At 45.6% G+C, this 25376-nt stretch overlaps 1 protein-coding gene across 1 annotated transcript in view; it reads left to right on the forward strand.

Moving 5' to 3' along the window:
- The window catches only part of LOC115092424 (calcium-activated potassium channel subunit alpha-1-like), a 315025-nt gene that overhangs the window by 101724 nt on the left and 187925 nt on the right, over nucleotides 1-25376 (forward strand). The window contains exons 8-10 of the mRNA XM_029603258.1: nucleotides 2861-3031; nucleotides 3438-3529; nucleotides 4017-4127. Coding sequence (XP_029459118.1) covers nucleotides 2861-3031; nucleotides 3438-3529; nucleotides 4017-4127 — 374 coding nt within the window. The remainder of the gene's footprint in view (nucleotides 1-2860; nucleotides 3032-3437; nucleotides 3530-4016; nucleotides 4128-25376) is intronic.

A 25376-nucleotide genomic window follows, 5' to 3' on the forward strand; every position in this document is an offset into this window, starting at 1 on the left:
CACCTTGAATACTGTATACAATCCTGGTCGCCGCATCTCAAAAAAGATATAATTGCAATGGAGAAGGTACAGAGAAGGGCTACCAAAATGATAAGGGGAATGGAATAGCTCCCCTATGAGGAAAGACTAAAGAGGTTAGGACATTTCAGCTTAGAGAAGAGATGGCTGAGGGGGGATATGATAGAGGTGTTTAAAATCATGAGAGGTCTAGAATGGGTAGATGTGAATCGGTTATTTACTCTTTTCAGATAATTGAAAGACTAGGGGGCACTCCATGAAGTTAGCATGTGGCACATTTAAAACTAATCGGAGAAAGTTCTTTTTTACTCAACGCACAATTAAACTCTGGAATTTGTTGCCAGAGGATGTGGTTAGTGCAGTTAGTATAGCTGTGTTTAAAAAAGGATTGGATAAGTTCTTGGAGGAGAAGTCCATTACCTGCTATTATTTAAGTTGACTTAGAAAATAGCCACTGCTATTACTAGCAATGGTAACATGGAATAGACTTAGTTTTTGGGTACTTGCCAGGTTCTTATGGCCTGGATTGGTCACTGTCGGAGACAGGATTCTAGGCTCGATGAACCTTTTTGACCCAGTATGGCATTTCTTATGATCTTATACTGGACATGGATTTGTTCAGAATGTGGTATTACAAATATTGTGAAGTTCATATTCAGCCGCTATCTGGCTGAGCTAGTTAGCTGGATAAATATTTCCGGCTAATTTAGCTGGGATATTTAGGGCGCAGCTGCACTGCTGACTATACCCAGAGGCCCATATTCAATGCCGCTTAGCCAGATATGTATTGACTTATCTGGCTAAGTGGCAGCAGCTGAACATTTACCAGGGATCAGCGTCTGACAGTTATCTGGCTAACTTTTAGATAGCCGGGTACATTCAGCAGCATGGTCATACTGCTAAATATCCCAACTTAAGGCTCGATTGTAAAAGGACTGTACGCGTAAATTTTGGGGGTTACACGCATTGCTGGGCCTTGCGCATGCCAAGCGCATTTTACAAAGGGTCCAGCCACGAGTGCCAGGCCTGCTGAAAGGAGCAGCCCGGGGGCGTAGTCTGGGCGGGGGCAGACCGGGACAGCGCCATTATCCACTGATCGCACATACTTTATAAAATCCACCCCCCCACGCGCGAGAGTTGCGGTCCACCTGCACATGTGCGTCGATGTTAAAATCCGGTGCGCGTGTGCATGCAAATATCGTATTTTATAACATGCACGCAGTGACACGCGCATGTTATAAAATTAGCGCATCCAAATGTGCGCGCCAGAAATCGCGCACACATGAACGCACGCCCGCTGCTTTGAAAACTCAAAACGTATCTGGCTAAGAGGCTCTGAATATGGATCTTTTTGATTATCTTTTTAGTTTGGAAAGGAGGAGGTTTCAGACTATGGCCAGCAATATGGAGTGTACTATGATAGTTAGTTGTCCTTCAAATAAAAGAAAAACAAGAATACATACCGGTACTAGATAAGAGCTTTGTTTGCATACCATACCAATTTAGTTAAAGGCACTTAGCCCCCAGTCTCATACTACACAAACCACCTAAAACAAATAGTAATAGCAATAGCAATAGTCCTGCCCCCTCATGCTATATTGCTTATCTATATATATAAAAGGCTTGTGTTGCTCAGTAAATTTTTAACATTGTTGTTTCTGTCTATGACCACTTGTACACTGTGCAAAGACAATATTTGTCTGCAAAGCCCTGTCTCTCAGACTCACACACACACAAGCTCCCACACAGGCATGCAAAGAGATGTCATTCTCCCAGACCTACACACACACACACACACTCAGGGTTACACACACACACAGAATCACATATACACAGACTTTCACTCTCTCAGGCTCACCCATATACATCATATACACACATACAGGCTCTTACTCTTTCAGGCTCTCACACACATGCATACTCTCACTCTCTCAGGCTCACTTACAGGCTCCCACACTCACAGAAGCTCTCGCGCTCTCAGGATCCCACCCACACAAATTCTCACTCTTTCAGACTCGCACACACACACAGGCTCTCACTTTCTCAGGCTCCCATACTTACAGGCTCTCACTCTCTCAGGCTCACACACATACACACACAGACAGATATAGACATACACACAAGCTCAGATTAACACACACAAACTTTTACTCACACATATACACACATAGGGCCTCTTCTTTGTCCATCATCAGACCCCTTTTTCAGCTGCCACAGGATGCGGTCCGCAGCAGTCCCCTCATTGGGGCTGATGCAGAAAGGTGTGGGAAACAGCTGCCAGATAGCTGGACACATCTGTACTTATCTGACAATCTGGCGTGGTCATTGCATCCCATTGCCATATAACCGGATAAGTTGGTATTTATCCGACTATGTGGGCAGTGGCAGGTCTGCCACTTGTAGAGTCAGCTCCCTCCACCCTGCATTAAAATATGTGTTCGATGAGAGAGAGAGAGAGACACACACACACCCGTTACAATGATCTCTGCCTAGGGTGCTTCAGACACTTGTTCTGGCCCTGCTGAAGTGTACTTTATGCCACGGTTTAACACTGTGTAAGCTTATGCACTACTTTCAGCTGAGTAACAAGTTGATTATAAAAAACAATGCCCCCAGGTACCTTGTCTTGAAAAATCCACCTGGAATTGTATAGGCTGAAAAGTACATATGTATATGTCAGGGCGTCCTATTAAAACTTACCCCTTAATCTCACCTTTAGGCATACCTGCTATATCCAATGTACTCTAGTTTCAGTGAATACATGTTGCTGTTGCTGTGTGTATTAACAATACCTTACCATATACAAGTAGCACAATTTTCATCTTTTTATGGTTTTTGCTAGGTAGAGAACTCTGGAGATCCATGGGCCGTTACACCTAATTCCCAGAATGTCTCGTACTTTGACTGCGTTTATCTAATGATGGTGACCATGTCAACTGTTGGCTATGGAGACATTTCATCTAAAACTGTCATCGGTCGTGTGTTCATGGTTTTCTACATCTTCGGTGGCTTTGTATTGACTTTTTTGTACTTTTAAACCGAAACTTTTTCTGAAATGTGAAACTTGATGTAAACTTAATCCTCATCCAGCTGTGAAAGTGAGAAAGCCCATGCTTAGAAAGTTAATCTTTTGTTAACAGAAATCCCACAAGACAGCGGTAATAATAGGAATGCCAAAGTGGGAAATTATGCTGATTGACTGAGAACTTCTAATCGATCCTTTCATCAGAGCTTCCATGTTGAAACTTTAAAACTGAAAATTTCTGCCACTGAGTGTCAAGTAACCTACTTCTAACCCTCTTTCTCTCCCATGACTACCCATGTATGTTATAGTAGATTACACCTTACAGAAAGATGGAAAATGCTTAAATTGCTTGCTAGCATTAATTGCTTAGATTACAATCATATGTCCTTTCCAGGCTCTATTTGCCAACTACGTTCCAGAAATTGTTAAAATGGCTGGAAGACACAACAAATATGATGGGTCCTATATGAGAACTCAAGGACGAAAGTAAGTTATCCTTCTCTACCTCAAATGAGTACTTAATTACTGAAGGCTTAGACAGGGATGTTTGCCAAGGCAACTTTGTTCCAGGGATTCATCATCTCAAATGAGTTACTGACCAATTCTGAAGTTTTCGTGCCCATTCAAGATTTGTAAGTCAAATTCCATTGACAAAACTCAAGCATGACCCTAGTAACTCTTTATAAATATTATATAACATGTTAAAATAGTAGATGATAGCAAACAAAAAAGACCAATTGGTCTATCCAGTCTGCCTGGTATTTCTGTGTGGGAAGCACCTTTCTGGCTTCACATGTCACTAGGACCCGATGACTACTAACACCATATGGGGTCTTATTTGTAACATGATTATTTTGCACCGACTATAGTGAAGCATGAAGAATTTCTAGAGTTTGCCACAGGACAATTGTATCTAATCAACTTAAAATAAAACTCAAAACATTACCTTTAACTTTCTAATTTCTGTTTATAGACATATAATTGTTTGTGGCCATTTAACTCTGGAGAGCGTGTCTGCCTTTCTGAATGATTTCTTTCACAAGAACCAGGGAAAATGTGAAACTGAAGTCTTGTTTATGGAAGAGTGAGTACTATATAGTATACATGCAAATAAATGATTGATATAGTGATAAAAATTGTTCAGTCACTGTTCCCTTAAAAAAGGAAAGTCCCTAATGTACATTATTATAAGTTGGCTCCTTGATATAATATCTGAATGGTTTCTCATTAAGTTCTTGGGGACTTTTGTTAGAATTTCACAACCTTTTACATTGGAAAAAGTAGAATCTGTTCTGGATAATATCGATTCTTGATGCCCAGACAAAATGTATTCCATGCATTAGAAAAGGTTAAAGGAAAACAAAATGACTGCTGTGGTAGTTTAATAGTGAGGTGAAAGAGGCAATGGTTAACTTGCTTTACAAGTGGTAAATTCCAGTTTAAATAAATAAATAAAGTCAAAAGGGCATCATTTAAAAATATACTTATTTATTTATATAATTTGTGTTTTACCTATTACCAGAGGCCTATTCTAGGTGGATTCCAGCAGTATAAAATATAATCATGAATGGAGAAGTCCATTACCTGCTATTAAGAAGTCCATTACCTGCTATTAAGTTCGCTTAGAGAATAGCCACTGCCATTAAGCAATGGTAACATGGAATAGACTTAGTTTTTATGTACTTGCCAGGTTCTTATGGCCTGGATTGGCCACTGTTGGAAACAGGATGCTGGATTTGATGGACCTTGGTCTGACCCAGCATTGCATTTCTTATGTTCTTATGTTCTTACAAGATAGATTTCATATAAAATATACAATCACATAAAAATAAAACAGTTAAAAAAAAACAACAATATAGCATCACTTAGACATTATTACTGGTACATAATGACAAAATCAACAAATCATTATAGTCTAATTTGCAATTTGCAATGCCTCTTGAAATAGATGAATTTTTAAAAAGCTTCTTAAAACCCTTATAATCACCCACCCTTACGGATGAACAATAAAACCCTGTTCCATAAAGTAGGAGCAGCAAAAAAAAAGGTGCACTTACACATCTCCTTCAATCGCACATTCTTCATGCCGGGTTCAACAAGTAAGAATAGGTTCTCAGAGCGTAATGCTCTGGACATAGAATACCATTTCAACAACTCACTTAGATACATTGGCTAGCCATAGTAGAGAATTCCAGAAGTTAGGGGATTTTGGTTCATCCCTACCTGGACAATTGGCTGATCCGGGCGAAGTCGGAGGAGTTGTCAAAGTGGCTCTCTCAGGTGGATTGCCAATTACGCCAAGAGTCAGTTGATTCCGTCCCAGGTTCTGAACTTCCTAGGTGCTCGGTTCGATACGGCAATAGGCAAGGTCTTCCTCACGGAGGAGCGGGCCACCAAGCTGGTGGCGCAGGTTCGCCGGCTGTTGCCCCTACCATTGCCCCGAGTGTGGGATTACTTGCAGGTGCTTGGTTCTATGGTGTCTACTCTGGAATTAGTCCCTTGGGCCTTTGTCCATATGAGGCCTTTGAAAAGGGCATTACTTTCTTGTTGGGACCTGATCTGATTGCCGCTCCTGGAGCCTGTCCGGTCCAGTCTCCAGTGGTGGTTGATTCCGGCCCACCTGCAGCGCGGTATGGACCTGGAGGAGACCTCAATGGGTGATAGTGATGACAGATGCCAGCCTCTCCGGTTGGGGCGCTGTTTGTCAATCCCAAGGCGGCACAGGGCAATTGGGATGGGGCGACAGACAAAATGGCCCATCAATCGCTTGGAAACCAGGGCGGTACATCTGGCAATTGCGCCATTTTCTTCCTTTGGTTCGCCGTCGGTTCGGTGGCGAGTGTTGTCCGACAATGCTACAGCAGTGGCTTACATCAATCGTCAGGGAGGGACCAAGAGTCATCCCGTGGCTACAGAGGCCGACTGTCTGATGGTTTGGGCAGAGCACCATCTAGTCTGTCCGGTGGCTTCTCACATAGCCGGAGTCAACAGTGTTTCAGAGGCGGATTTTCTCAGTCATCAGTGCTAGATCCTGGAAAGTGGGAGTTGTCTGAGGAAGCCATGTGCCTCCTGGCTCGTCGGTGGGGCATGCCTCGCCTGGACTTGATGGCGACTCAGAGAAATGCAAAGGCCGGCTCAGTTTTTTCAGTCGCCAAAGGGAGCCCGGGTCGGAAGGGGTAGATTCCCTGGGTCCTCCCCTGGCCCCGTGACAATCCTGCTTTACGTGTTTCCTCCCTGGCCTTTGGTGGGCAAGATCCTACGGGGCATAGAGATGCACACGGGACTCGTTATCCTCGTGGCGCCAGAGTGGCCACGACGGCCATGGGTTTGCGATCTGATCATTCTGGCGGTCGACGGTCCATTTTGACTCCATCATCTACCAAATCTTCAGCAAGCTCCAGTATTTTCGATCGAGTGGATCGCTTTTGTCTAGCGGCCTGGCTTATGAGAGGCGGTAGTTGAGGAAGAGAAGCTACCCTGATATGGTTATTTCAACTCTCCTGCATGCACACAAGAAATCCACTTCTCTTGCTTATGTTCGGGTCTAGAAGGTTTTTGACACCTGGTGTAGCGGGTTGGATGTGTCCCCGCGGCGCGCTTCCATTATACATATTCTAGCGTTCTTGCAGGAGGGACTGAAAAAAGGGTTGGTGTGCAGTTCTTTTTGGGTGCAGGTGGCGGCCCTTGGATGTTTGCGGGGAAAGATTGATAGCATCTCCCTCGCAACTCATCCAGATGTGTCACGGTTTTTGAAGGGCGCGAAGCATCTGAATCCCCCGGTTAGACAGGTCTGTCCTTCGTGGAGTTTGAACCTAGTTCTCCATGGCTTGGGTGGGTCTTCCCTTCGAGCCTCTCAAACGGGCTACCTTGAAAGACCTGACTCTCATGACGATTTTCTTGGTGGCTATCACGTCGGCAAGACGCATATCGGAGCTTCAAGCATTGTCCTGTTCGGAGCTTTTTCTCCGGATTTCAGAGTCGGGAGTTTCCCTTCGAACGGTGTCATCTTTTCTGCCGAAGGTGGTCTCGGGGTTTCATTTGAATCAGACAGTGGAGTTGCCTGCATTTATGCATTTAGATCGGGATTCTCCTCAGGCTCGTGAGTTGCATAGGTTGGATGTGAACATAAGAACATAAGAACATAAGAAAATGCCATACTGGGTCAGACCAAGGGTCCATCAAGCCCAGCATCCTGTTTCCCACAGTGGCCAATTCAGGCCATAAGAACCTGGCAAGTACCCCAAAACTAAGTCTATTCCATGTTACCATTGCTAATGGCAGTGGCTATTCTCTAAGTGAACTTAATAGCAGGTAATGGACTTCTCCTCCAAGAACTTATCCAATCCTTTTTAAACACAGCTATACTAACTGCACTAACCACATCCTCTGGCAACAAATTCCAGAGTTTAATTGTGCGTTGAGTAAAAAGAACTTTCTCCGATTAGTTTTAAATGTGCCCCATGCTAACTTCATGGAGTGCCCCCTAGTCTTTCTACTATCCGAAAGAGTAAATAACCGATTCACATCTACCCATTCTAGACCTCTCATGATTTTAAACACCTCTATCATATCCCCCCTCAGTCGTCTCTTCTCCAAGTTGAAATGTCCTAACCTCTTCAGTCTTTCCTCATAGGGGAGTTGTTCCACTCCCCTTATCATTTTGGTAGCCCTTCTCTGTACCTTTTCCATCGCAAGAAGCAGGTTCTACTTCATTATCTGGAGGTTACCAATACCTTGCAATTGTCTGATCACCTATTTGTCTTATGGTGTGGTCCCAAGAAAGGGCAAAAGGCATCTAAGGCCACCATTGCTAGGTGGTTGAAGGATGCCATATCCTCGACTTACATCGGTCTTGGGCGTTCGTACCAGATGGTCTGAGGGCACATTCAATCAGGTTTCAGGCGGCGTCTTGGGCAGAGAGTCAGTTTGTCTCGCTGCAGGAAATTTGCAGGGCAGCTAAATGGAAATCATTGCATACCTTCGCAAAGCATTACCGTTCGGAAGTCTGGGACCCGGATGTCGACTGCTTCGGCAGCAGTGTTCTTTGAGCGGGACTCTCTAGGTCCCACCCCATTTAGGGCAGCTTGGGTACATCCCAGCGGTGTGGACTGGTCCTGGTACGTACAGGGAAAGGAAAATTGGTTCTTACCTGCTAATTTTCATTCCTGTAGTACCAAGGATCAGTCCAGACGCCCACCCCATTGAATCTGGAGAGTCCTTTTGGTATCGTTTTCATTCTGCAGAATATTCTCAAGTGGGTAGCATTTATGTTGCATATGGAAATGCTCCCTCCATGTACATAAGTTCCAGAAATTATGCAGTTTTTTCCTTAAGTGGTTTGATATAGCCATTGGTTCTTATGTTAAAGCTTATGATATTTTTCATTCTGCTATGGTATGGATTATATTGAAGGATCGCAGGTGGCACACCAGTGTAAGAGGGGGTGCCTTTCAGTTTTTTTCTCTGACTTCATCTGCTGGAAGGGAGACACAACCCAGCGGTCTGGACTGATCCTTGATACTACAGGAACGAAAATTAGCAGGTAAGAACCAATTTTCCTTTAAGCAGGCTAAGAAAGAATGTGAATAGAAGCTTGTCATAGAGGTAAAAACAAGTCATAAAAACTTTTTCAAGTACCTTTGAAGCAAAAAGCCTGCAAGTGTATCAGCTGGCCCACTAGATGACTGAAGGGTAAAAGAGTGCTCAGGGAGGACAAGTAAATAGCTGAAAAACTAATTGAATTCTTTGCCTCTGTCTTCACTGAAGAGGATGGCAAAGTCATACCCACACCAGAAACATTTTTTGATGGTGATGACTCTCAGCAACTAAACAAAATCACTGTGAAACTGGAGGATGAAATAAATCAGATTAACAGACTAAAGAATAACAAATCACCGGGACTAGATAGTAGTCAACCCAGAGTTCTGAAAGAACTCAGACATGAAATTGCAGACCTATTTTTGGTAATTTATAACCTAACATTTAAAACAGCCACAGTACCAGAAAACTGGAAGGTGGCCAATGTGATGTCAATTTTTAAAAAGGTCTGTAGGAGTGATCCAGAAAACTGTATACCGGCGAGCTTGACGTTAATGCCAGGTAAAATGGTAGAAGCTATTCTTAAAAATAAAAGTACTGACAACTAGGAACGTGCCTTCATTTGAAATAAATGGGTAAAATGCCCATATTTGTTTTTTCGTGGACCCCTGGAATGAATGGAGGGTCCCACAAATGAAACAAAAATGTTTGTCTCATTTGTTTGTTACCTTTTCAAGTCTATGGCTGTGCTATGAGCAGTGAGCACTGAAAAAACAGTTGAGGGTAATTTAGTAACCAGCTCTTGCCTAAAAGACATCACAATCTACTGGGAGCTGAGATGAGACAAGTTGGCATGGGTGTGTGAAAATCTACTTCTGTATTTTATAACCTGCAAGTATATGATAGTTGCAGGTTAGAAAATGTGCACAAATGTACCCTGCAACATAGACATAGAAACATAGAATATGACGGCAAAAAAGGACCAAACGGTCCATCTAGTCTGCCCCGTAAGCCCATGGCAGCATCTGCCGCACCATACAGGTCAACCCCATACTTAGTTTCCCAAATTGTCAAAGTCATGGCCCTTGTAAGTTGCTTTCTGAGTCCAATTCCCCATTCCTGTTCATACCCAGATCAGTCCAGACTCCTGGGATTATGCCTCCCTCCAGCAGATGGAGACCGAGAAAGTTTCACTGGCACTGGCATATAACCCAGAGTGCTACCTGCAGTTGCTCAATATTTCTTTGTCTCCAGCAGATGGTAGAGGTGCAATCCCTGCAGTCTGAAAAAAAAAAAAAGAGAGAGAGAGAACGAGGATATTTGTTAGCATCCCTCCTGGGACGTTGATAGGCCCTGGTGGAGCAAGCCATTCTGGTGTTGATGGGAACGAGCAGGGGGTCAGGGACCCTTGTCTGGCTTAGTTTTCGCCGCCGGGGGGTGAATAGCTGGTGGGACCAGTTCCGCCCCCCCCCAGAAGGTGGAATCTGGCAGCAATTCGATCAGTGAAGTACCCTTTGCTTTCCTTTTTTTTTCCTCTGTCTCATTAAAGTTTAAACAAAAAAGTAAAAAAAAACAACAGAAGCTTAATTGAAAGGAGGGAAAGAGGTGACAAAGAGACAAGGGTACTAATGGCCGGGAAGGCTGCGTTTGAACTTGTACGGCTGCTAAAGGTGAGTTTTCAGGTGGCAGGCAATGCTGCAGTTCACCACGCGGCACGGCAGGACTGCTTCTAACACGTGGCCAGCCTAGTTGCAAGCGGTGTGGTGTTCATTTCTGTGATGGCGTGCGGCAGTGCATGCTGCTCTTGCGGCGATGCTCGCGTGCGGTTGTCCTGCGCTGGACTATATCCCTGCTCCCTCTCTGGAGGAAAAGGTGGGTCGGAGATGGCAGGTGCCGCGTCAGAGAGGCAGCCGAAGCAGTGTTCGTGTGCGGAACACCTTTGAAGTCGGCCACCCCTCCTCCACTGGGTGCGGGAAAGGCGGCCATATTGTCGGGTGCTGATGACTTGCCTGGACTGTTTCAGGGGGGTGAAGACCTTCCCCCTGCATTGTCTCTGGTGGAACAGGACTCTGTTCACCGGAGAGAGGCCAATTCTGACAGCAAGGGGGTCTTTCCTGGTCAGGGAGTAGAGGCTCCCGCGCCATTTTCATCAGAGTTCATTCTGCTTATGCACGAGGCATATTTGGTGCACCAGGCGGCTGGCAGGTTCTCAGCGAGACCTGGTGGCCTGCGACCGGGAAAGTGTCCTGGGGACTCCGTTGATCCAGTGCTGCGAAAGGCACCTCAAAATGAGGATACTTCCGGGTGATTCGGATATCATTTCCGATGATTCAGAGGGTGGAGCTCTGCAGGGGCCTGCTTTTCCAGACCCAGCTGTGCCTGACAACGATCCGGTGGCACCTTTTAAGAGCCTGGATGGTCATGATCCTAATGGAAGTTTAGACCATGTGCCGGTGGTGGAAGGGGACGACTCAAACGTAGCACATCTTTTCCAGAAGGAAGAGTTGTGGCTCTTGTTCTTTCATGTTCTTGATGAACTGGGGATTAAGGTTCCTCATGAGGGAGTGGACCCGGTCATGGTTGGCCTGAGGGGTCCAGTGTTGGCCTTCCCTTTAAACAAATCTGTTAAAAAGCTTGTGGTCAGGGAGTGGGACACTCTGGAGCTGGGACTAAAGGTAGGCCGGGCGATGGCTAAGTTTTACCCATTGCCTGAGGACTCGCTCGAGTTGTTGGCACTTCCTAAGGTGGCTGCATCACTGTCTGTGGTCAGTAAGAAGACCACCATTCTGGTGGCTGGTTCAGCGACACTAAAAGATATATGTAGGACAGGAAGTTGACGTTTCACCTCAAGAAAATATTCAAGGTGTCTGCCTTTGGCATTTGTGTGTGGTGTGCAGTAGTGTCATGAAAAGGCCAGTTTACGCTGGGTGCAGCAGTTAAGAACATAAGAACATAAGAAATTGCCATGTTGGGTCAGACCAAGGGTCCATCATGCCCAGCATCATGTTTCCAACAGAGGCCAAACCAGGCCACAAGAACCTGGCAATTACCCAAACACTAAGAAGATCCCATGCTACTGATGCAATTAATAGCAGTGGCTATTCCCTAAGTTACAGGCTACTAGGACGCTATCTCCATCCGAGGCTAAGCAGCAGCCTATGTTGTGGGCGCCTTATATGACCTTACCAGAACTTCTTCCAGGATTATGATGTCTGCGGTGTTGGCCAGAAGGCTCCTCTGGTTGAGGAGCTGGCTGGCGGATGTTTGGTCTAAGTCTCGGTTGGGATCCTTTCCATTCAAGGGAAAACTTCTGCTTAGAGAAGATTTAGAAGAGCTCATGAAGAGGCTCAGAGAGTCCAAGGGGCATAGGCTGCCAGAAGATAAGCCAAAAGAGAACAGGGGTTCCTTTGGACGCTCCCAATTTCGGTCGAACAAGCGGTTTCATACAAGTAGGCCCTCTGCAGGAGCTCAAAGGCAAGGCGCCGGAAGGCAGCAATCCTGGAATCAATCCTTTCGAGGGGGTAGAAAATCAGGCAGAGAAAATCTCGGCCAGGGTTCTGGCGGAGCAAAGTCCTCACAATGAAGCGATGCTGGTCCACTCCTCTCTCCCTCGTGTGGGAGAACTTCTGACTCTGTGTTACAATGAGTGGACCAAAATCACAACAGACCAGTGGTTTCTCAGTGTGATAAGAGATGGCTACTCATTAGAATTTTGTCGCCTGCTCTGGGACTTATTTATGGCTTTCCCCTGCACCCCTGGCTGCAAGAGAAAGATGGTTCAAGGAACCATGGTTTGGCTACAACTGGGAGCCGTAGTTCCTGTTCCTATGTGAGAACAAAGGACGGGAAGGTATTTCATTTATTTCATGTCCTGAAAAGGAAGGGTCCTTCCGTCTAATTTTAGATTTGAAGAAGGTGAATGTGGCTCTCAGGGTTCCTTGCTTCCGAATGGAGACTCTATGTTCAGTGATTGCAGCAGTACACAAAAGAGATTCCTGGCTTCTCTAGATTTGTCCGAAGTGTATCTGCACATTCCAATCTGCCCAGATCATCAGCGGTTTCTGCACTTCATGGTCCTCAGGAAACATTTTTAGTTTTGTGCCCTTCCATTCGGTCTGGCCACAGCACCAAGAACATTTACCAAGGTGAGGCTGTTTGTGGCAGCAAAGCTATTGCGTCCGTTGGTCTTCGACGGCTTCGCCCCATTTGCCTCACCCTGTTCTCGGCTCCTCCCGCTTACCTAGGCAAGATGGCTACCGCAGCGTTGACAAGCCGACCACTCTGGCGTCCCCAGAACGGCTATGGTGCAGCCTTCCGCCATTGCTCCTCCCATGTACCTACTAGGGTGCGTGCATGTGCATGCGCAACCCACGTCTTTGAACCACACTTGGCATGAACCTTGAGGGCGTTCCCTCATCCTGATGTCACGCCATCTGGGTATATCATCTCCTCAGATTTGCTAGCTCATCGAGTTGGCAAGGACTGGGACGCTCTTTCCTCTCAGAGGATATACCTGAAGAGCCGCAACACATCATTGACCCAGAGAAGGTCATATTGGCAGCTACCTACTCGGTACCTGCAAGAAAGACTATCGTACCCAAGAACCTCAGAAAAAAGTTATTGGCTTGGGCTCACGACTCCAAACTCTCAGGACATCCTGGACAACGTAGGACTCTGTCTAAACTACATACCTTTTATTGGTGTTCCACCATGAAAGAGGACACATTCACCTATGTCGTTTCCTGCACAAACTGCGCTAAACAGAAGACTCCACCGGGTTGTCAATGGGGTCTACTCCAACCCTTACCAGTGCCTGAAGAACCTTGGACACATATTGCCACAGACTTTGTGGTAGATTTGCCACCTTCAGGAGGGAACAACACCATTTGGGTAACCGTTGAAAGGTTCTCGAAGATGACGCATTTTGTGGCTCTCCCAGGCTTACCCACCGCCATAGAACTTGCCAAATTGTTCATTACGCACATCTTTCGCCTGCATGGCTTGCCTAAGCAAATAGTCTCTGATCGTGGAGCCCAGTTCACAGCTAACTTCTGGAAGGCATTATGTAAGACGTTCGATTATAGCCCTCGACTTCACATCAGCATATCATCCTCAATCCAACGAGCAAACAGAAAGGATGAACAGGACACTAAAGCAGTTCATTTATGCCTACATGAACACCCGCCAGAATGATTGGAGCGAACTGTTGCCATGGGCAGAATTTGCCATAAACTCTCATCCAGCAACTTCCACTGGATCAACACCATTTGAAGTGGTCTATGGACGACTACCACTGCCACCACTGCCACTTCTGTTATCAGTGTCGTCTCCGGCAGCTCAATCTAATGCCAAAGATATCCAACAACTCTGGACTTGGACAAAAGAGATGCTTATTAAAGCAGGACTACGGGCAAAGAAAGGATACGATGCTCATCACTGCAAGGCTACAGACTTCAAGCCTGGTGATAAAGTCTGGCTATCCACTAAGCACTTAAGACTTAAACTTCCTTCAGCTCGATTCACTCCTCGCTTCGTTGGACCATTTCCCATTCTCCGACGACTGGACAACCTACAGTCTGAAGCTACCATCTAATTTAAAGATCCACAATGTATTTCACGTCTCACTATTGAAGCCAGTGATACTTAGTGAGTTTTCCAACAAGATACCTGACACTACACCTGTAGATGCAGAGGAAGACATCAAATACAAAGTTGACGCAGTTCTCGATGTAAGAAGATGAGGCAGAGTATGGGAATACCTTCTGTCTTGGGATGGGTATGGCCCAGAAGAAAACTCTTGGACACCAATGTCCAATATCCTGGATAAAGAGATGGTACGGGACTTTCATCACCTGTATCCTCAGAAACCAAGACCTGGTAGGAATCAGCGTGGACACACTTTGAAGGGGGGTACTGTTGGTCCGTCAGTCTTCGACGGCTTCATCCCATTTGCCTCACCCTGTTCTCGGCTCCTCCTGCTTACCTGGGCAAGATGGCTACCACAGCGTTGACAAGCTGACCACTCTGGCGTCCCCAGAACGGCTATGGTGCAGCCTTCCGCCATTGCTCCTCCCAGGTACTTACTAGGGTGCATGCAACCCACGTCTTTGAACCACCCTTGGCGCGAACCTCGAGGGCGTTCCCTCATCCTGACATCATGCCATCCGGGTATATCATCTCCTCAGATTTGCTAGCTCATCAAGTTGGCAAGGACTGGGACTAAGGACTTCTCCATTCCTGTCTGCGCTGTGCTGCCGCTGGAAGCTCTCCCTCTGCCCTTCAGGGATCTAATGGCTTGGGTACCCGCTCCACGGGGGTCCTCTGCTTTATTTCAGGTGCCTTCAAGGAACAGGTACTCGCTCCTCGAGGGCCTGCTCTCCCTGCCTCGGTGCATGTACCTTCTACAACTTATCTCCTGGTATCGCATCACTACAGCTAACACCGAGTGAGTAACTTTAATCTCTCAGTCTATCTCTTCCACAGTAACTCCTCGCTGGACTACCTGCTGCGGAACCTCCTGATGTCATCCAGGGGAGAAGGGCTCCGTCTGCTGAGGTCCCTGAGACTGCAACTCACTACTGCCACCCTGTGGCCACCTAAAAAGCTGTATAATAAAAGAGTTCAATTTCAGTGTTTTGTGTCTCGAATCTAGCCCAGTGCTGTGGCTCCTCATGGGGCTCGTCCCCATGGGCGTGGTCACCTCCATAGCACCCAAGGATCCACTAAAACACACAAAATAACAACAAACGCTCAGGAAGAAGAGCATTTTGGTTCATCCATATCTGGATGACTTGCTCATTCGAGTGAAATCGGAAGCCCTTGGCACTTAAGCAATGTCTCGGGTCTTGTAGCTGTTGCAGTCTCTGGGCTGGGTAGTGAATTTGACAAAGAGTCATCTCACCTCATCTCAAGTTCTGGATTTCTTAGGAGCATATTTCAATATCAGAATAGGGAAAGTGTTCCTTACAGATGCTTGTATTCTCAAGCTGCAGAAGCAGGTGCGCAGGTTGTTGGATGCAGTGCTTCCCAGAGTTTGGGATTACCTTCAGGTGTTGGGCTGTATGGCTCGACATTGGAACTGGTCCCTTTGCGCATATGAGGCCTCTGTAGGGGGTGCCTCCTTTCACTTTGGGATCTGTTGTCTGAGCAGTTTCATCTTCCTTTGTTGTTCGAGGAGTCTGCCAGGTCCAGTCTTTTATGGTGGCTTGGTCAGGAATATCTCAGGCACGGAGTGGACTTGGAGGTTCTAGACTGGGTAGTAGTTACCACCGACGTCAGTCTCTACGGCTGGGGGATAGTGTGCCAGAATCAGTCGGCCCAGGGGTAGTGGTCCATGGAAGAAAAATCGTGGTCTATCAATTGCTGGAAACAAGGGCAGTGCAGTTTGTGTTACTTGCTTTTCTGCCTCTCTTGAGCAGCTGTTCAGTGCGCATATTGTCAGACAACCTAACCACGGTGACATATTTTCACCAACAAGGGGGAAACAGGAGTCGGGTGGTAGCCCAGGAAGTTCAGGACTTGTTTCTATGAGCGGAGCGGCATCTGGTGATGCTTGCAGTGTCTCACATTACCGGAGTGGACAATGTACAGGTGGATTTTCTCAGACAGCAGAAGATGGATCATGGGGAGTGGGAGCTGTCGGAAGAGGCAATGGCTCTAATTTGTCAACGGTGGGGTACTCCCAGCCTGGACCTGATGGCATCCCAGACGAACGCCAAGGACCTCGGTTTTTCAGTCACAGAAGAGAGCATAAAGCAGAGGGCATAGATGCTCTGGTTCTACCTTGCCCTCGGGGAATTCTTCTGTAATATGTTCCCTCCCTGGCCCCTTGTTCCCTCCCTGGCCCCTTGTGGAAAGCTGATAAGGCGAATAGAAAATTACCCCGGAGAAGTGATTCCTGTAACGCCAGAATGGCCAAGGCACCCTTGGTTCACGGATCTGGTCAACCTGGTGGTCGACAGCTCATTATGGCTCCATCATTTGCCAAACCTTCTGCTGCAAGGTCCAATATTTTTGGATCAGGAAGATCACTTTTGTCTTGTGGCTTGGCTTTTGAGAGGTGACTTTTGAGTGAAAAAGAATTTCCGGAGGATGTCATTACCAGTTTTAAGCAGGCTAGGAAGACTTCCACTTCTTTATCATATGTCAGAGTCTGTAAAGTGAGTCCTGGTGCACCAGCCAAGGAGTAATCTCAACTCAGACCTTGATAACTCACATCTTGGCCTTCTTGCGGAAGAGTTTGGAGAAAACTCTGGCCTTCAGCTCTCTTAAGGAGCAGGTTGAGGCCTTGGACTGTCTTCGAGGTGAGGTGCACTCAGATATGGCTTGCTTCCTTCATGGGGCAAAGCATCTGCATCCCCCATTGCAGAGAATATGTCCCTCATGAAACCTAAATCTAGTCCTCAGAGGGATGTGTGGGGCTCCTTTTGAACCTTTAAGAAAGGCAACGGTAAAGGATCTCATGTTGAAGGTGATGTTTTTAGTGGCCATATGTTCTGCCCGCAGGATTTCGGAACTGCAAGCACTGTCATGTAGAGAGCCTTTCCTGAAGATCTCAGGTACCGGAATTTCTTTGAGGTGGTTCCCCCTTTTGCTCCAGAAGGTTGTCAGCATTTCATTTGAATCAGACCGTGGAACTTTCAGCCTTCCCAGATGTGGACACATTGGCTCCGTATGCTAAAGAACTACGATGCTTGGATGTGAAGCGGGCTTTGTTGCATTACCTCAAAGTTACTAATAACTTCAGGGTGTCTGACCATCTTTTTGTGCTGTGGAGTGGTCCTAAGAAGGGACAGAAAACTTCAATCTACGATAGCAAGATGGTTGAAGGAATCAATTTGCTCAGCTTACATTTGTAAAGGGTGTCCTGTCCTGGTGGGATTGAGGGCTCATTCAGTTCGGTCGCAGGCAACATTTTGGGCCTAATGCTACCTGGTGTCACTGCAGGAAATTTGTCAGGCAGCAACTTGGAAGTCGTTGCACACTTTCGCCAGACATTATAATTTGTATCCAGGCTCCAGAGGCCATGGGCTTTGGTGAGAGTGTTCTTCTAGTGGGACTCTTGCAGTCCCACCCTAATTAGGAAAGCTTGAGTACATCCCAGGAGTCTGGACTGATCTGGGTATGAAAAGGCAAGGAAAATTGGTTCTTACTTGCTAATTTTCATTCCTAGAATACCATGGTCCCGCCCTGTGTGGGGGAAAGTCCGCTCATTCTGCTAACATGGTTCTATTGCACATAGACTGCAGAGCTACTTCAGATTTCAAGTTTGTTCTCCTGGTTGAGAATTATAAAGTGAAGAGTTTTCTTTCAAGGTGGGGTTTTATCCTCTTTCCCCTTGCTCATTTGTGGGAAGTTGTTTGGCATGTTTATTAGGATTGTTGTAGGAATAATCTTGGCTTGGGTATAGGTCATACTGAGTGACTGCAGGTGGCACTCCGGGTTATATGCCAGTGCCAGTGAAACTTTCTCTGTCTCCATCTGCTGGAGGGGGGGCATAATCCCAGGAGTCTGCACTGATCCATGGTATTCCAGGAATGAAAATTAGCAGGTAAGAACCAATTTTCTTTACCTTTTACCTTTGAAGCAGAGAACAATGTTGGAGTTGCATCAGAAAATTTCAGGCTTATTGATCAAGAGGGTAGCAACAGCTGCATCAGCAAGTTGCTTCTTTTCCCAAACTGTAAAATTCAATGTCCTTGTTGATTGCTGTCTGAATCTAATTTCCCTTTTCCTCTTTTTCCCCTGCTGTTAAAGCAGAGAGCAATAATGCAGTTGCATCAACAGTATGAAGGCTTATTGGTTAAGGGCAGTAACCGCCACACCGGCAAGTTCCCCCCATCCATTCTTTTCTTTATTTTCATCCTCTAGCCTTTAAGTATCCACAGTGTTTATCCCATGCCCCTTTGAAATCTTTCACTGTTTTTGTCTTCACCGCCTCCTCCGGAAGGGCATTCCAAGCATATCTGTGAAGAAATCTTCAAGACGCTGGTTCTGAGTCATCCTCCTGGAGTTTCATTACGTGACCCCTAGTTCTGTTGATTTCTTTCCATCATAAAAGGTTTGTTGATTGTGCATCATTGAAACCTTTCAGGTATCTAAAGGTCTGTATCATATTTCCCCTGCACCTCCTATCCTCCAGGGCAGTGCTTCTCAACCTTTTTTCAGCCGGGACACACCTGACAGATGGTTCTCACATGCGTGACGCACTGAACAGGTGACCATCATGGGGCTATATGTAAACATGCACTCTGCATCCACAGGAATCCCCTCGACCCCCAACAATGGGTCAGAACAGAACTAGGTCATTACCCATAAAACTCACCATACAAAAAAGGATATTCTGGTTCTGATGACATCTCAGTAAAAGCAAAACAAACTCCCTTTACTACTAAGTACAATAGCCTTCCTTATGAAAAGACAATAATTTACCACTAATGCATGTCTTGTTGAGAAAACATAACAAATAGATTGATACAAATGCCTACATGCTAGTAAAATGCCTCACCTCGGTCACACAGAAAGCTGACCTTCACCAAGGACAGAATGACCACAAATTATAAATATGGAGGCAGAAACTGGAATGGAAAACCAAAAAAGCCACTCTGCATGCAGTGTGAACCTGGAGAAACGGAAAGAGAAATATAGCACCTAACACAGTCCCAGGATCTGCAATAATGCACACAAACTAACCTGCACAAAGTTACACCTCATTATGGCATGCACTCTAACAGTAACAACCTTATCAATGAAAAGCTATCACTACAAATATTAAACCAGGCCCTAAACACCAATATACTTCCTATTAGGAAAACAGAACAAGCCAAGCTGCAATAGAACCCCACGCATAAATAATTGTAAAACTATACTAATAAATGTTTCAAAACAGCTGATGAACAGAATAACATCCAACAATTAAAAACTCAGAAAAATTATTTTAAAATTGTCCAGATACCAATTAAATATTTCAAAACAGATAGATTACATATTACCCAATAATTAAAATGGCAGTCAATCAAGAAAAATAAACTGAAAAAGACACCTTTACTTACCCTCTCCAGTAACTCTCCTACTCCTTTCTCTTGCAGGACAAAAGCACACACCAGAAGCAGCAGAGGCTGCTGAAGCTCTGTCCTCATGATCTTCTTCTTAGCGCCCACAACCAGTCACTCACTCACACACATTCCCCAAATTAGACTCCATGACCAGTCTTGGTCTCTCAAGCACACACCAGTCATCTTCCTGACCAGTCTTTCTCTCAATCACACACATGTTCTCTCTTATATACAAGCTCAAAATCACACACACCAGCACTCACCCACTCACACCAGCCCTCACCCAGGCATCCATTCACACCCACACACACACCAGCCCTCACCCAGGCACCCATTCACACCCACACACACCAGCACTCACCCAGGCTCCCATTCACACCCACATCCAGGCTCCCATTCTCACATGCATGCACCGGGCCTCACTGCCAAACCTCTTCGTCCTTCGCTGCAGGGATGGGCTCCAGTTCTGCTGCTTCCTTACTCCATCAGGACTTCTTTTTCACCGCCACGGGGATAGGCTCCCATGGCAGCCTTGCTTGGCCAGGGTCAGGCTTCCTCTTCACCACCACGGGGATGGGATCCCATGGCGGCCTTGCTTCATCGGGGTCGGTTTCCTCTTCACCACTATGGGGATGAGCTCCCGTGGCGGCCTCACTTTGACACTACCGCCCCTCCCAACCCCCCACCCCCGGCATATGCTATCTCCCTTCTTCCTGCCTCACCAGCCAATCAGAAGCTTCCTCCCTTCTTCCTGTTCCCCCTGGCAGGTAGAAGAGTGGAGGTTTCTGATTGGCCTGCGCGGGGGCAAGAAGAATGGAGGAGGCTTGCCATTGGCCCGCGGGATCAGGGAACGGGGAAGTACAACCGGGGCAGTGGGACACCGGAGCCACGACACACCTGCCAGGTCCTTCAACCTCTCCTCATAAGTCATTTGATGGAGGCTCCGCACCATTTTGGTTGCTCTTCTCTGGACCGCCTCCATCCTGTCTCTGTCTTTTTTGAGATATGGTCTCCAGAACTGAACAAGTTACTCCAGTTGAGGCCTCACTGGGGACCTGTACAAGAGGATTATCATGTCCTTTTTCTTACTGGTTATTCCTCTCTCTATGCATCCCAGCATTCTTCTGGCTTTAGCTATTGCCTTGTCATATTGCTTTGCCATCTTCAGATCTCTAGACACTATCACCCAAGGTCCCTTTCTTGCTCTGTGCACAACAGCCTTCACCCCCCCCCCCCCCCAATCACATACAGCTCTTTTCAATTATCACACCCAGATGCATGACTCTGCACTTCTTGGCATTGAATCCCAGCTGTCATATTCCAATTTCCTTAAATCACGTCTCATTCTCTCTACTCCTTCCGGCATGTCCACTCTGTTGCAGATCTTAGTATCATCCGTAAACAGACAAATTTTACGTTCTATCCCTTTAGCAATGTCGTTCACAAAAGATATTGAACAGGGCCGATCCCAACACCGATCCTTGTGGCATTCTACTTAACACCGTTCTCTCTTCAGAATAGGCTCTGTTTACCATTACATGCTGGCTTCTATCCGTCAACCAGTTTGTAATCCATGCCACCACCTTGGCGCTCGCTCCCAAGCTTCTCATTTTATTCGCAAGCCTCCTATGCAGGACTGTATCAAAAGCTTTGCTGAAATCCAAGTAGATCACATTGAGCGTTCTTCCTCGATCCAATTCTTAGTCACCCAATCATAAAAATGAATCAGATTTGTCTGACAGGACCTTCCCCTGGTGAATCCATGCTGCCTCGGGTCCAGCAATCCTCCTGACTGTAGATATTCGCTATCCTTTCCTTTAGCAGAATCTCTATTAATTTTCCCACCACCGAGGTGAGGCTAATCGGCCTGTAGTTTTCAGCCTTCTCTCTGCTCCCACTCTTATGAAGCAGAACTACCACCGCTCATCTCCAGTCACTCGGTGCCACTCCTGTTTTTAGGGATCTATTGAACAGGTCATGCAGTGGATCCGCCAGCAGATTTCTGAGCTTCCTCAGTATCCCGGGATGTACCTCATTTGGCCCCATGGCCTTGTTCACTTTCAGTTTTCCTAGCTCTTCCCAGACATTTTCTTCTGTAAATGGAGTTTCGTCTACTCCTCTCCCATCCACATTCTTGTCAACTAGTGACAGTCTTTCTCCAGGGTCTTCTTTAGTGAACACCAAACTGAAGTATTTGTTTAATATTTCAGCTATTTCTTCATCTGTCTCCTCACATTGATCATTGTCACCTTTCAATTTCATTATACCACTTCGGACATTTCTCCTTTCTTTGATGTATCTGAAAAATGTATTTATTTATTTATTTAAATTATTTCTATACCGTTTTAGCAATTGCATAATTGATCAAAGTGGTTTACATAGTCAAATAAAATAAAAGATAAGACAAAATAAATAAAAATAAAATAATTACACATAAAAATGTGATAATTACTTTCCATCTTTGGGTGTTTTTTTGTTTGTTTGTTTTTTTTTTAATTTTTCTATACCGAAATTCTTGCATTAGATACAAATCATTCCGATTTACAGAGAAAAGGAACTCGGCCGGGGCTTTTTACATTATAACATTTGAACCGTTAAACATGGCTTATTTACAGTGAACAGGTAAACATATAAATAGTTAAACAGTTAACATGTAATAATTCAATAATAATTTTAAATAAACAGTTAGATAAATAAACAGATAAAAGAACTGGTTCTGATCACAGTGTGCAGGAAACAGAACGGCCATGAGCCCCCAACTGTACAGATGATATTTACAGTGGAGAGACTTGAAGAGGATATGATGGTGATTGCCTTAACAGAATTGATATTATGGCTGGATATTGTCTTGAGCTGAATAGTTCATCAGCGGAATGATTTGGGGCAATGAGCAATGGGTAGGGTGGGAGCGGAGGGTAAAGGAAGGAGGTTGGGAAGTCTGTTTACATTATGAGTCAGGGAACGCCTGTCTAAATAACCAAGTTTTTAGTTGTTTTTTAAACTCTGGAAGACTGGGTTCAAGGCGTAAGTCTGGTGGAAGGGAGTTCCATAGGTGCGGTCCTGCTATTGATAGTGCTCTCTTTCTTAATAGTGATTTTGCTGGAAGCGCATACAGATTTATGTTTAAACATAAGTTAAATAATAAAAATAAAAATCAAGTAATTAAGAAAAATAAAAAGATAAAATAAAAAATAGTAAATGTTAAGAGATAAATACAATTCATTTCAAATCCCTATGCAAAATTTTTATGTACTTTCTTAATAAACTAAAAACTAATATTCTATAGTTAACTCAAGTAAAAGAGGGGAAAAAAATAAAATAAGGAGTACAAGAAACATAGAAACATAGAAATGACGGCAGAAGAAGACCAAACGGCCCATCCAGTCTGCCCAGCAAGCTTCACACATTTTTTTCTCATACTTATCTGTTTCTCTTAGCTCTTTGGTTCTATTTCCCTTCCACCCCCACCATTAATGTAGAGAGCAGTGATGGAGCTACATCCAAGTGAAATATCAAGCTTGATTAGTTAGGGGTAGTAGGGGAAGTAACCGCCGCAATAAGCAAGCTACACCCATGCTTATTTGTTTTACCCAGACTATGTTATTCAGCCCTTATTGGTTGTTGTTCTTCTCCCCTGCCGTTGAAGCAAGGAGCTATGCTGGATATGCGTGTAGTATCAGTTTTTCTTCTCCCCTGCCGTTGAAGCAGAGAGCTATGCTGGATATGCATGAAGTATCAGTTTTTCTTCTCCCCTGCCGTTGAAGCAGAGAGCTATGCTGGATATGCATGAAGTATCAGTTTTTCTTCTCCCCTGCTGTTGAAGCAGAGAGCTATGCTGGAAATGCATTGAAAGTGAAGTATCAGGCTTATTGGTTTGGGGTAGTAACCGCCGTAACAAGCCAGCTACTCCCCGCTTTGTGAGTGCGAATCCTTTTTTCTTCTCCCCTGCCGTTGAAGCAGAGAGCTATGCTGGATATGCGTGAAGTATCAGTTTTTCTTCTCCCCTGCCGTTGAAGCAGGGAGCTATGCTGGATATGCGTGAAGTATCAGTTTTTCTTCTCCCCTGCCGTTGAAGCAGGGAGCTATGCTGGATATGCGTGAAGTATCAGTTTTTCTTCTCCCCTGCCGTTGAAGCAGAGAGCTATGCTGGATATGCATTGAAAGTGAAGTATCAGGCTTATTTGGTTTGGGGTAGTAACTGCCGTAACAAGCCAGCTACTCCCCGCTTTGTGAGTGCGAATCCTTTTTTCCACATTTCCTCTTGCTATTGTAGCTTAGAGCGATGTTGGAGTCACAGTAACCATGTGTATGTTTATTGAATAAGGGTATTATCTCCAGGCAGTAGCCGTCATTCTGGCAAGCCACCCACTCTTTATTGACGGCCTCTTGATTTTATGGATCCACAGTGTTTATCCCACGCCCCTTTGAAGTCCTTTACAGTTCTGGTCTTCACCACTTCCTTCGGAAGGGCATTCCAGGCATCCACCACCCTCTCTGTGAAGAAATACTTCCTGACATTGGTTCTGAATCTTCCTCCCTGGAGCTTCAAATCGTGACCCCTGGTTCTGCTGATTTTTTTCCGACGGAAAAGGTTTGTCGTTGTCTTTGGATCATTAAAACCTTTCAAGTATCTGAAAGTCTGTATCATATCACCTCTGTTCCTCCTTTCCTCCAGGGTGTACATATTTAGATTCTTCAATCTCTCCTCATAAGTCATTTGATGAAGACCTTCCACCTTTTTGGTCGCCCTTCTCTGGACCGCCTCCATCTTGTCTCTGTCTCTTCGGAGATACGGTCTCCAGAACTGAACACAATACTCCAGGTGAGGTCTCACCAAGGACCTGTACAAGGGGATAATCACTTCCCTTTTCTTACTCGATATTCCTCTCTCTATGCAGCCCAGCATTCTTCTGGCTTAGCTATCGCCTTGTCACATTGTTTCAGATCATTAGACACCATCACCCCGAGGTCTCTCTCCTGTTCCGTGCACATCAGCCTTTCTCCCCCCCATCGAATACAGTTCATTTGGATTTCCACTCCCCATATGCATGACTCTGCACTTCTTGGCATTGAATGTCAGCTGCCATATCTTCGACCACGCTTCCATCTTTCTTAAATCCCGTCTCATTCTCTCCACTCCTTCCGGCGTGTCCACTCTGTTGCAGATCTTAGTGTCATCCGCAAAAAGACATACCTTACCTTCTATACCTTCCGCAATGTCGCTCACAAAGATATTGAAAAGGACCGGTCCCAACACCGATCCCTGCGGTACACCGCTTATAACCGCTCTCTCTTCAGAGAGAGTTCCATTTACCATCACACATTGTCTTCTGTCCGTCAACCAGTTTGCAATCCAGGCCACCACCTCGGCACTCACTCCTAAGCTTCTCATTTTATTCACCAGTCTCCTGTGCGGGACAGTGTCAAAAGCTTTGCTGAAATCCAAGTAGATGACATCAAGTGCTCTTCCTTGATCCAATTCCTTGGTTACCCAGTCAAAAAAGTCAATCAGATTTGTCTGACAGGATCTTCCAATGGTGAATCCATGCTGCCTCTGGTCCAGCAATTCTCCCGACTGTAGATAGTTCACTATTCTCTCTTTCAACAGTGACTCCATTACTTTCCCCACCACCGAAGTGAGGCTAACCGGTCTGTAGTTACCAGCCTCTTCTCTGTTCCCACTCTTGTGAAGCGGGACCACTACCGCTCTCCTCCAATCATTCGGCACCACTCCCGTTTCC

Source organism: Rhinatrema bivittatum, chromosome 5 (assembly GCF_901001135.1).
Source record: "Rhinatrema bivittatum chromosome 5, aRhiBiv1.1, whole genome shotgun sequence".
NCBI lineage: Eukaryota > Metazoa > Chordata > Amphibia > Gymnophiona > Rhinatrematidae > Rhinatrema > Rhinatrema bivittatum.